Here is an 11,949-nt window from a genome sequence, read left to right on the forward strand (position 1 = left end):
GCCTAGCAGCGCATTTGTGACAAGACACAGCCAGGCTTGGTATATGATGTGGTGTGTGTATATTCACAGGCATCATGGAGCATATACACTTTTTTGTGTGTGTTGAAATAAACCTTACAGATTACAAAGTACTTTTTTTTTGTTTTTTCGGAGACAGGGTCTCTCTGTGTCGCCCAGCCTGGAGCACAGTGGCACAATCATAGCTCACTGCAGCCTTGACCTCCCAAGCTCAAGTCATCCTCCCACCTCAGCCTCCCATGTAGCTGGGACTACAAGTGTGTGACACCATGCCTGGCTATTTTATTTTTGTAGAGATGGAATCTTACAATATTGCCCAGGCTGATCTCAAACTCCGGGGCTCAAGCAATCCTCCTGCGTCAGCCTACCAAAGTGCTGGGATTACAGGCATGAGCCACCATGCCCAGCCAGATTACAGAATACTTTGACATCCTTTCTCTGCAGCCCTCAAAAGGAGGCAGGGCAAGCACAATTAAATCCCATTACAAATGGGGCGACTGAAGTTCCATTCATGGCTTGCCCAGGGTCACACAAAGAATGAATGGCAGAGCCCTGAGCCTGTGTGCTTCCCTCTGTGCCAGGCTGCTTTATCCGGGCATGGGTGCACCTTGTGCATGGGACATTTCTCCTTTGTTGTGTCCTGAGTACCTTAAGCCACTCAGATATTGCTCAGGTGGAGTGACGGGAAAATGTTTTCAGGTTGCATTAGTCAAAACAAAATACCACACACTGGGTGACTTTAAAATCATACATTTATCCCTCACAGTTCTGGAGGCTTGGAAGTCCAAGTTCAAGGTGGCAGTTGGACGGGTTCCTGGTGAGGGCTCTCTTCCTGGTTTGCAGACAGCCACCTTCTCTTTGCATCCTCACTTGGTGGGAAAAGACAGAGGAGAGAAAGAGAGAGAGAGAGAGAGAAATCGGAGAGAGAGCGAGAGGGAGAGAGTGAGACAGAGACAATGCTCTCTTTTCTTACCAGATCTATAATGAGGGCCCTACCCCACGACCTCATCTAACCGTAATTACCTACCAAAGGCCCATCTCCACATACCGTCACATTACGGGTTAGGGTTTCAACATAAGAATTTGGGGAAAGACATAAACATTCTGTCTACAACAGGAGTGGAGATCCATCTCTTCCTTACCTCTGGTGAGGGGACCACACGCTGCAGCCAGTGAGACAGTGGCATGTTCTGTTACAACTCGATCCAACTCCTCCAGAAGAGGGGGCAGGGAAGGCGGACAAAACTGGGAGAGGGAGAGAGTATTAGGAAGAGAGGAGGGTGGCCAGACATAGCAAATAAAATATAAAATGCTTAATTTTGAATCTCAGATAAACCACCAATAATACTTTTTAGCATAAGTATGTCCCAAACTAAGCTTGGGACATATTTATGCTAAGAAATTCTTCGTTGTTTATCTAAAATTCAAACTAACTGGGCATCCTGTTTTAATCTGGCCACCCTAAAAGGCAAGGGCCAAAAATGCCAGAGTCAAGCCAACGGATTCCAGGAGGGCCGACTGCTGGACTTTGGACTGATGCTCTTTTTACATACTTAACTGTTTTAAAAAAGCCTCTTCTCTTCTTTTCACTAGCTTTTTAAAAACTGGTAAAACATACATAACCTAAAATTCACCGTCTAAACCATTTTTAAGCATGCAGTTCGGTGGGATTAAGTAGATTCACACTGTTGTGCCGCCATCACCACCATTCATTTCCACCACTCTTCCATCACCCCAGCCTGAAACTCGACCCATTGAACACAAGCTGCCCGGCTCCGCCTTGCTTCCCCATTCTTGGCGACCACTGCTCTGTCTCTATGAATTTTGACTATTCTAGGCACCTCACAAAAGTGGACTCATACGATATCTGTACTTCTGCGTCTGGCTTCTCTATTTAATTCTTAAAGGGGGGTGGGAACTAAGCAGATCACAAGGGAGCTGCCCACAGAGGTAAAGACAAGGTGAGGTATGCTGAGAGACGCAGGAAAGAAGGTCAAGGTGCAGGCTGGAGGGCAGGGGCGGGCCCTGGGCCTGGGCTGGGGGTCCTGCCCCGGGGCGCACCCCGGCCGAGGGATGCCCGGAGGAGCCGAGGCTGGCGGACAGCTTGACCCTGAGCTTGAAGGGAAGGCAGCGAGGGGACAAAGGACGGAGGCCTAGGAAGAGGGTCTGCAGAGCAGAAAGCACGGGCAAGGGCGGCCTGGCGCTCGTAAGACAACAGATGGGAGCCATGTGCACGTCGGGAGCTCGGAGTGCGCGTGAGCTCCGTGCCCAGGCCCACGACTCGGCCCGCTAGGCCAGCGCTCCGGGTCGACGGGGTCCGGGAGCCGCGCTCGGGGAGAGGGGAGGGCGCAGCGCAGGGCGAGCGGCGGCGTTAGGACCCGGGGGCGCGGGCGGGCTGCGGCCGGCGGGGCTAGGACCCAGCGGCTCCGGCGAAGCGGAAGCGGCGGCGGGAGCTTCCGGGAGGGTGGCGCGTAGGTGAGGAGGCGTCGGGGGCGGCGGGAAGTGGGGTCGTGGGGCATGGCGGGGCGAAGTCGGGGACCGGGAGGGGCTGGAGGGAGGCGGGGGGAGGCCCAGGACCCTTCCTGGCCGAGAAGCCTGCGCCAAGCTTGTGTCCCGCGGCCGCGGCACGGTGCTCGGCTCCACTGCTGACGCCGCCGCTGGGCCCCGACCGCCCGGGAGCCTCCTCCCTGGAGCCGCGCCCTGCACCCGGCCTTGCCCGGCCCTAGCAGGGAAGCCGAGGCCTGTGGGGCGCAGGGACCCGGGCTCTGCGGGGTCGCGGTTCCGTCTCCCCACTCCTGCGCCTTCCCGCCCAGGCCGGATTCTGGGAAGCCTCGCGCGGCTCTTCCGCAGCTGCCGCCCTCCCGGAGCGCCTGGGCCTTCCTAGGGGACCCCACTTCTCTGACACCGCGTTGGGTTCCCGGGGCCTACAGCGAGGCCTGTAACTCGGGGAGAGACCCTGGAGCGGGCTGTGGGAGAACGGTCTGCAGGAAGGGCTCCGAGCACTCCGAAATTATAAACCGTGGTCCCAGAGAGGCGTGCGGTGTCTGCGTTTTCCTGGGAGCGCGCAGTTTACACTACATTCTGTAAAGCAGTGCTGTCCACTAGAAATACTGTGCGATACACATGTACAAGTTTTGTCGCTTAAAAAGAATTTGAAAAAAACTTGATGAACATGGCATAGATGCAAGAAAAACACCGTTACTATAGAGTACGCATTCATGGAATGCACTGAAGAGTTGTTAACAAGATGGATAGGCAGGAAATATCGCAGACCTAGAATGAATTGCAATTACCTACTGTGGAACTGAGGAGCTAGGGTTTCTCATTATTAAACTCCCTGATAGAAGACGACTTTTGATAAAATTTTTCTTTTTGCCCCAACAAAATCAAGTGTGTGGTGAAGACAAACAGCTGGGGTGATGTATACTAAAGTAAGGAAAGTATTGACCACACACTAGGGGCTGGTTAGTGTTAGATTCCCTTGTTCTTCCCTCTTATCAAAACCAGATCTAATTTAGGTTTATAAAGACAAAGTATCAAGGTAAGGTGACTTACAGTTGGTAGTACTAACAAAGTTTTCGAACTAAGATTCGCATTATTAATGCATAAGAACAAAAAATAAATAACAAAAAGCTTGAAATTCAGACAACAGATCCAAGTCTGGGCTTTATCTCAAGCTAGTGTTTTGGTGTTGAAAAAAGTGTTATTTGGTCTTTTTAACCCCATTTCCTTATCTAAAATTGGGGATGATGATAAATTCACTGATATTAAGAGTTAAATGAGATTCTTGAGGAGTCAGAGTGGTTCTAACATATGTAGGTATTATTAGCAGTCATATTGCCGCGTAAGAAAATGCCGTCTGCTGAATGAGGGACAATAAAAGTTATCTACATGATCATCATTTAAAAGCTACCAGATACGGGAAGAAGGGGCCATAAAATGATAACGTTATGATCATGAATTTTGATGCTTAGGTCAGAGTCCATTCTAGGATATCTCCTGCCCAAAAAGAGCAGAGACTCATTTCTTTGGAATCACAGGACACGAGTGAGAGGACAGAAAAAGAAAAATATTTAAGTCACATATGTGATTTCTAAAAGTAAAAGGAAACAGATGAAATGAGTAATTTTTTTTTAAATCCAGTATATCCCAAATATGGTTATTTTAGCATGTAATCAATGTAAAATAATAAGAGATTTTACATTCTTTTTTTCTAGTCTTTGACATTTGGTGCATGTGTTACACTTACGGCACATCTCAATTTGGACTAGCCACATTTCAAGTGCTCAGTGGCTGCACGTGCCTGGTGGCTACCATGTTGGACAGCACAGGTCTAAGCATTTCATTCCTGCCACAAGTTCAAACTCCTAGCTGTAATTTTGAGTGTCTTTAACAAAGTGGCCTCTGTTTATCATTCTTTCTTCTAGTACTTCCCCGAGGATGATTGTACCCTCAGCACTCAAGACCACTTGCTGTTCTCCTACACACTTTTTGTTCGAGCTGTTTCTTTTACCTGGAATGCTATCTTTGCACCTTCTTCCTGGACCTGGTTCACTCTCGTTGCCTAGGCTGGAGTGCAGTGGTGCGATCTCGGCTCACTGCAACCTCCACCTCCCCAGTTCAAGTGATTCTCCTTCCTCAGCCTCCCGAGTAGCTGGGATTACAGGCATGCACCACCACGCCCGGCTACTTTTGTATTTTTAGTAGAGACGGAGTTTCACCGTGTTGCTCAGACTGGTCTGGAACTCCCAACCTCAGGTGATCTGCCTGCCTTAGCCTCCCAAAGTGCTGGGGTTACAGGCGTGAGCCACCGCGCCTGACTGAGAGGCACACGTTCTGCCAAGAGCGTTTTCCTGACTCCCCTGACTCCAAAAGGGATTTGTCACTCCTTAGCTTTGTACTCATGGCTGAAGTAGAGTGAATTTAATTTGAGTTTAGTTGTTTTTGAGACTATCTCCCTGGCTAGTGTAGTGTGTTATTTATCTTTGTTGTGATCATGGCCTGCACCGAATAGATGATCAGTAGATGTTTGCAAACAGAAGGTAAACCACTCATCAGGTGTATTCGGTCCTATTCTTGAATGGGCTTGCTGCTTTCCTTTTGAGGAGATTGTGTATGTACTCTTCTCTCATGCATGTGTGTGAGCAAACACGCATACACTAACAAGGAATTCATCTGAAGATGTGTACAGGAAATATCTTGCATCTTTATTCCCTTTCTGATCTTACCTGTGGGAGAACAGAGGCACAGAAATAAGTTAGGACGGCCAGCAAACTTGCATCAGTATAAATACAAAGAAGGGAAGGGAGGAACATTCTTCATAGAGGTGTTGTGGTCTCAGAGGGTTAGGCTTTTCAGTTGGCTGGGTATCAGCTGACCATGCTTTAGTTATTTGATTGGAGGAAAAATAAGTGGGAGGTGAGGAGTAACTCCTGGGCCCTGATGAGTTTTCAAGGCAAGTACAGATCTGGAAAGCCTGTATGCAAAGGAGGAACTCACTGCTGGAGAAAAGCTGAAGAGCAGGATGGTCATCTCAGATCATGAAAAGTACTGGCCTGAGGAGGGCAGGAGGAAGGGCTGGGGAAGCCAGCAGGGGGAGCAAAGGAGTAGGCTCCAGCTGGGTGAAGATGCTGGTGTGGTACATTGTGTGAAATATACAAATTATTGGGAATAACCACGTCTCAGCCGTGCTAGTTCTCAGTCTGGAGAATGGCAAATGGAAAGGATCAGATTCAGAGACTGCAGCTTACTCAAGGTCACAGCATTTTAAACCCAAATGAAACCTCCTAGGCCCTTCATGCCACACTCATCCATCCCTACCTACTTGTATCGCAACCAAGGGCCCCACTGTAGTGCCTAGGAGAGCAGGTCTAGGGCACAGTGCCAGGCCTGATTAATGTCTTCCTTACCATTTTCCAGCGAGGGGCTGTGATTAGTCCTATTTATAGGGGCCTGGTCCCTTAATATGCTGCCTGGCACATCTCTTGCCAATCAAATCAGTACCGTCTGCAGTGTGATTGCTGCTTTAGTGGCACCAGGGAGAGGAGTTAATTAAACCCAATATAAATAGACTCTGCCCTCACTTTGCAATTCCAGAAGTGTTTTTCCTTCCTGTCCTCCACCCCCACATGCACCTCTTTCCTCTTTTAAAAGCTAAGCTCTAGCCTGGGTGAGGAGGGCTGGACACTCTTATACCTAGAGAGGCACTAGCCACTGCCCAGTCTGTTTCAGGAGCAGCCCTCAAATTCCTCAGGGGTTAAAGTGGGAAGAACCCGTGTGTGCACATTTTTTATGCTTTTCCAGAACTGGGTACCATTTGACAGTTGTTCAGGCAATCTCCCCCACTACCCCATTTCTACTCCTCTGTTTCTAGCCTCTTTTTTCCTCTGCAACCAAGGTTTCTTTCTTATTTATCCAAGGTGGGGAGCTGAACCGAGGCAATGTATGGAAAGGGTGCCTGGCAGGCACCAAGCACCTTGTGGGGGGTCAGAAATGTTGCACCTTCTCTGAACTCCTCCATTGACCCTACAAATTCCCTAGTCCCCGATCCTGCCCTTTCCCTCCCTCATTCACTCAACAGGCATCAGCAGAATCCCATCTATGTGCTCCTGGCCTCCCACCAAATGCTGTGTCCTCTCCTCCCCTATCTGTGCAGGCTGAAGCTATGTGCATGACTGGGATGAGGGCTGTGTTGTCTCAACAGCACCCCGCCCTGTGGTGGGTGAGCGCGGGTGGACGTGGGTGGCTCTGATGCTCCGGCTCCCGTCCACAGGCACCATGACTCCTGTGAGGACGCAGCACTCCCTGGCAGGTCAGACCTATGCCGTGCCCCTCATCCAGCCCGACCTGCGGCGAGAGGAGGCCGTCCAGCAGATGGCGGATGCCCTGCAGTACCTGCAGAAGGTCTCTGGAGACATCTTCAGCAGGTGGGTGCTGCCATCCACCCCCACCTGATCAGAGGGCCATTCCCATCCTGGGCAATCCCAGCAACGCACCCTCTGGGAGCAGCCCCCTTGGGGAATCCTGGTCCTGGGGAACCCATCTGGCTTCCCTATGTGGGAGGGGCCTAAGTGAGAGCCCAACTTGGAAGGTTTTGCTTCTGGGAGTCTGAGAGCTCACTCCCTTCCACCCCACTTAGCCTCCTGGTTTCCTGTGGTGGCTCTGCCCTCCCAGCTTATGCTCTTCCTCCCACTGGAGGGCCTATTCCTTCACTTTTTCTTGCAGCCAGCAAATATTTACCCAATAGTGCTTGTGTGCACGGCATTGTGGGAATCTCTGTATATCCAGCCATGGATAAGGCAACACCTCTCCAACTGGAGCGCACATTCTGGCAGGAGAGAAAGACCTAAATAACCAATGCATGATTAGTTCTTTAATAGTAATTTTGACAAGGTCTATTGATAATATTTTGTAGTCACTAATATTCATATAGCATAAACCATGCACCACCATTGATTTGAGTGCATTTAACTCACACTTTATGAGCAGGCACTGCTGTCATCTCCGTTTTATAGATGAGGAAACTGAAGCACAGAAAGGCTGAGAGACCTGGCCAAGTGACAGAGCCAGGATTCAAAGCTGTAGATGATGACCCCGGGTTCTGTGGGTTATTACCACATCTGTTAGGTGGAGATGGGGTGCTGCGAGGTTCATCATGGGAGGCCTGGCTTGGGTTCTGTGGGTTATTACCGCGTCTGTTAGGGGGAGATGGGGTGCTGCAAGGCTCATCATGGGAGGCCTGGCTTGGTCTTGGGTCAGGGAAGGCGGATGTGAGGAAATGACATTTATGGTAAAGTCTGAGGGTTGAGTGGGCAGGTCAGGAAGAACATGCCAGAAAGAAGCACATGAACTACAGCTTTGAGGTGAAGGACCTAAAAGGAAGCCAGCATGGCTGGAGCATGGAGTGGCCATTGAGGGAGCCGAGCTGGAGCGGTGCGGCTTCTTGTATTGGCAGCGCTGACCTGGCACAGTCGTTGGGCTCCAGTGACTTCACTCAGTGTTTATCTAACATGAGTGAGTGAATGGTGTTTGCTCTTTCTTGGCAAAGGTCCCAGGGGTTGTTTTATACACAGGTCCTTTCTTTGGCCATAAGCAGCCTGAAATGAGGCTTGGTCTCCTTCCCAGGATCCCACACCGTGCCTCACATGGTAGACCCCAGTGGGAAGTATGTGACTGCCTGACTCAGGTCCCTCTCGTGGTCCACGTCACCCCTGCTTTGCCCCTTCCCTGGTTGTCGCCAGACCTGGAGCCCCTGCTCCTTCACTTTGCAGCCTCCTCTTCTGTCACCAGCTGGGAACCCACCTCTTCCTGAAAGTCCCCCCGCACTGACTCACCAGCTTGCCCCAAGCTTGTCAAGAATGTCCCTGTAACCAGGGGCCATGCACTGAAGTGGCTGAGGGATTACCTTGGAGCTGATGCCTTGGCTCAGATCCGGCTGCCCTGTTTGCTTCCCCTGTAACATTGGGCAACTCAACCCCTCTAAGCCTCAGTGTTCTCCTTTGTGAAGTTGTGGTAATAATGGTAGCTTCCTGGTAGAATTATTGTAAAGATTAAATTAATGAAAACATGCAAAGGAATGGAACAGTGCCTGGTACCTGGAAATGCTGGCTCTTGCCTGTTGATAATCTTGACCCGTACACTGCCTTTGGTCACCATTCATGAACCTGCCACCAGTAGTAACAGAAAGTGCCGGATGCACCTTTTGTGCTTATTGTTGTACTAAATGTGCCCAAGGGATGCCTAGGGAAGAGGATGCAGGTCTTTAAGAGCCATCAGCTCCGGATCATGGCCACCCCATGTCCAGCACTAGAATGGAGGCCAAAACCATCCCTCGGAAACTGTGTTTCCTCGCCAAGACGGGGACTGCATGGTTGCCCTTCTCTGAGGGCAGCCCTGGATTTTTGCGTCTTTCCTTTCTCGTCCTGGTGTTTGGCACCGTCTAGACAGTTGTATGTCCCCTGCCCGGGGGTGGGATGAGGAGAGGGCAGGAGGGCATTTCCTGGGTAGTGGAGTGCTGCGTTCGTTGAGTGCGGGTTCTCCAAGCTGCTGGCACAGCCCAGGGAGGGGCAGATGCCTCTCAGGAGCCTTGGCTCTGAGTCCTGGCTCCCTCACTTCTGGCTTCCAGGTCACTGCATCTGTCTCTCCACCATGTGCTCCACCTCATGCTGGACCTTAGGAGACACCAATTATGTGGCTGACACTGTGTCCTAGAGGCTGGAGTGGGAACACATAGGGCGAGATTGATTGTTAATTGCTAGCATGAACCGCGTGGGCTTCTCAGAGTCTAGAGTGGAGAGAAATCAGTAAGAATCGGTGGCACACCTGTCAGAACTCCCCAAACCAAGCTAAGCAAAAAGTAACCAATCAGTAGAGCAGCCTTTGGAGTAAAGGCTAAAATGATGTTATCAGGGCAGGGTTTTGCTTTCCTTCCATGTCAGTTTGCTGCTTTGGGTCTGGCTGCATTCCCAGACAGGCTGTGCGCTCGTGGTGGAAAGGTGACAGGACACAGGGTCAGTCCAGCAGGAAAGAATGCTCTCCCATGTCCCCACTCCCTCCAGAAGGCACACTCACCCATCCCTCCTGGCTTGGTCCTCGTGTCTGTCCCAGCATCCGTTGTTGGGGCCAGGGGACTATGACACGCCACTTGGCTCAGACTGAGGAGCTCTGTGGGCAGCCCCACCTGAAGCTCTGGGACTAAGCCTGTGAGAGAGATGGATTCCATGGGGCCATTGCTTGAGTAAAAAGAACTAGTTGCTGGAGAGGAAAACCACGTGCCTACTCCACATAGGGCAGGCTCCTGGAGGACGGGGCAGGGGGTAGGGAGGTGGGTGTGCAGGTTGCCCTGGTGGGGTCTAGAAATAGGGGCCGCAGGCTTGGCGAGAAGCCTCAGTGTGACTTGGAATGTGGTATATGGTGGTCTGTGGGGAAGGCCGGCCTGCACAGTGCTGGGAGGGGGGTGCTTCTGCATGGGAAGCACAGACAGCGCTGCAGCTGCCTTGCACTCAGCTCTCAGGGCGTGAGAGGCTGACTTCCCATGAGCCTGTGGGCCAGGCCTCTTTGAATGGTGCTGAGGGAGCTTTGCCTTGGTTCCTTTGTGTCCCCACGGTGCCATGGGAGGCTCCCTGGCAGGGTGTGGGGCAAGGCAGTGAGTGAAGAGTTGGGATGAGTGAGTTAGGGCCCACAGAGTGCTCAGGACAGGACTTCAGGTTTGATTCAGGAGTGTTAGGGAGCTGTGATTGGATTTTGAGCAGGGCAGGGATGGGACAGAAGAGTTTGGGGAAGGTTCATCAGGCATCCGCCATGGAAGGGACAAGAAGAGAGAGAGAGTGGATGCCAGGGACACCCAGAAGCTGTTGTCGTAGTCAGGATGTGACAGGGATAAGGCTGCAGACAGGGGACTTGCAAACAGGGAGGGCAGGGTGAGACATTCAGAAGACACGACGACAGGAAATGGTGACAGATGGGGAACGAGGAGGAAGGAAAGGGAGAGTCAGTGATGACTGGCGATGGAGTGGGGAGCACTGACACGTCCTCCTCCACTTGCCCCTCCTGTGGCACTGGACAAGCATGTGAGCTTTTCATTTTTCATGGACTTTTTTTGGTGGGGATGTGACCAGCTTTGAATCTCTCCCCTTAAACATGCTCCTCCTGCTTAGAAACCTCCTGCACAGAAGAGACAGGGACGGAGGATAGACTCTCTCCCCACCACCCCATCTCAGGCCCCAGCACAGCCCGGCCTCTGGACTCACTGGTGTCAGTGCCCAGTGGCGCAGGCAGGTGAGCTCCTGGCAAATTAGCATTCCAGGCTGTGCTCTCTCCTCCTGCTCTCCTGCAGCCAGGAGTGTGCAGAGACTGGAGGGGATGACAAGCACCTCCCAGGGGCTCTTCAGCTGTGTCCTCCAGACCCTCCCTGCCCCCTCTTTCTGCCCCTCCATCTGTCCCCTCTTCACCTGGGAGAAGCCAGGCCCCCAAAATAGCGGTCCAGATATATCACCTGCTTCCCATGATATAGAAGACAAGGCAGGAGGGAGTTGGGATGGCACGGGGAAGAGGAAGGAACAGACTATGTGTGGAAGTTTGAATGCTGTCATCTGCCATTGCCCATCAGCCCCTGCCCAACCTCTTCCCCCAAGAGGCAGTGCCACTGCCCAGCACCTTCCCCCTGGGAAGGGTGATTTTCTCTGCAAAGCTCTTGGTCCTTTCCTCCATCTCTTTCTTTTTCCTTTTCCCCGCCTCTTCCTTTCTTCTCCTCTTCCTCCTTTCCCCTTTCCCCTTGTCCTCATTTCCTCCATCCTTCCTTCTCCCCCATCCTCTCTACTGATTGGCACCTGGTGGCCCCCAATGTTACACACTGCACTAGATCGCTGCATAATTACCAAGTCATTCTTAATTATCCCAGAGTGGAGAAGATAAAGGCGAAGGCAGGAGCCCAGGTTCAGGGTCCATTTCCCTGGGGTCGTGACAGAGGCAAGGGAGGAGAAGCAGTGAATCTGGGTCAGGAGTGGGTGCTCCCTGCTTCTTCCTCCCCAGCAGCCTCTAGGGGGACTGGTGTGCTGATGGTGATGGGCCATGATCAGCTCCTTCCTACTTTCACAGTAATCCCGTGATGTAGAAGGGACCATTCCTGTTTTTCAGTGGAAGAAGCTGAGGCAAAGACCAGTTAGTGACTTCCCCAGGGTCATACTGCTGCTAAACAGATATGAAACCCAGGCCTGTGGGATGTGGTGGTTGTTGATATTCATTTCTCACTTCCCCAGGAGCCCTGAGTCCCTTTGAATGTGGATGTGTGTCGTCTGGTTCGTCTTTGACTCCCGCGGCCCCAGCACTGTGCTTGACAAACGAGATGCACTCAAGTTATTGAGCAGTCACGGGTGGAGGGGGGAGAAGGAAAGCAGGGGTGGAGGGGGAGAAGGAAAGCAGGGGTGGGGGGGG

The 11,949-nt window shown here is 51.7% G+C and overlaps 1 protein-coding gene across 4 annotated transcripts in view; it reads left to right on the forward strand.

Moving 5' to 3' along the window:
- The first annotated feature begins 1,158 nt into the window (after nt 1–1,158).
- The window catches only part of WASHC1 (WASH complex subunit 1), a 19,086-nt gene continuing 8,295 nt past the window's right edge, over nt 1,159–11,949 (forward strand). The window contains exons 1-2 of one of the 4 annotated variants that reach the window (XM_025401030.1): nt 1,159–2,493; nt 6,791–6,944. In XM_025401030.1, the coding sequence (XP_025256815.1) occupies nt 6,796–6,944 (149 nt within the window). In that variant the 5' untranslated portion in view covers nt 1,159–2,493; nt 6,791–6,795. Of the gene's footprint in view, nt 2,494–6,780; nt 6,949–11,949 lie in introns of those variants that run through there. The other 3 variants (XM_025401029.1, XM_025401031.1, XM_025401032.1) reach the window with 3 other exon arrangements.

The sequence above is a fragment of the Theropithecus gelada genome, chromosome 11, assembly GCF_003255815.1.
Source record: "Theropithecus gelada isolate Dixy chromosome 11, Tgel_1.0, whole genome shotgun sequence".
In the NCBI taxonomy this organism is placed as follows: domain Eukaryota; kingdom Metazoa; phylum Chordata; class Mammalia; order Primates; family Cercopithecidae; genus Theropithecus; species Theropithecus gelada.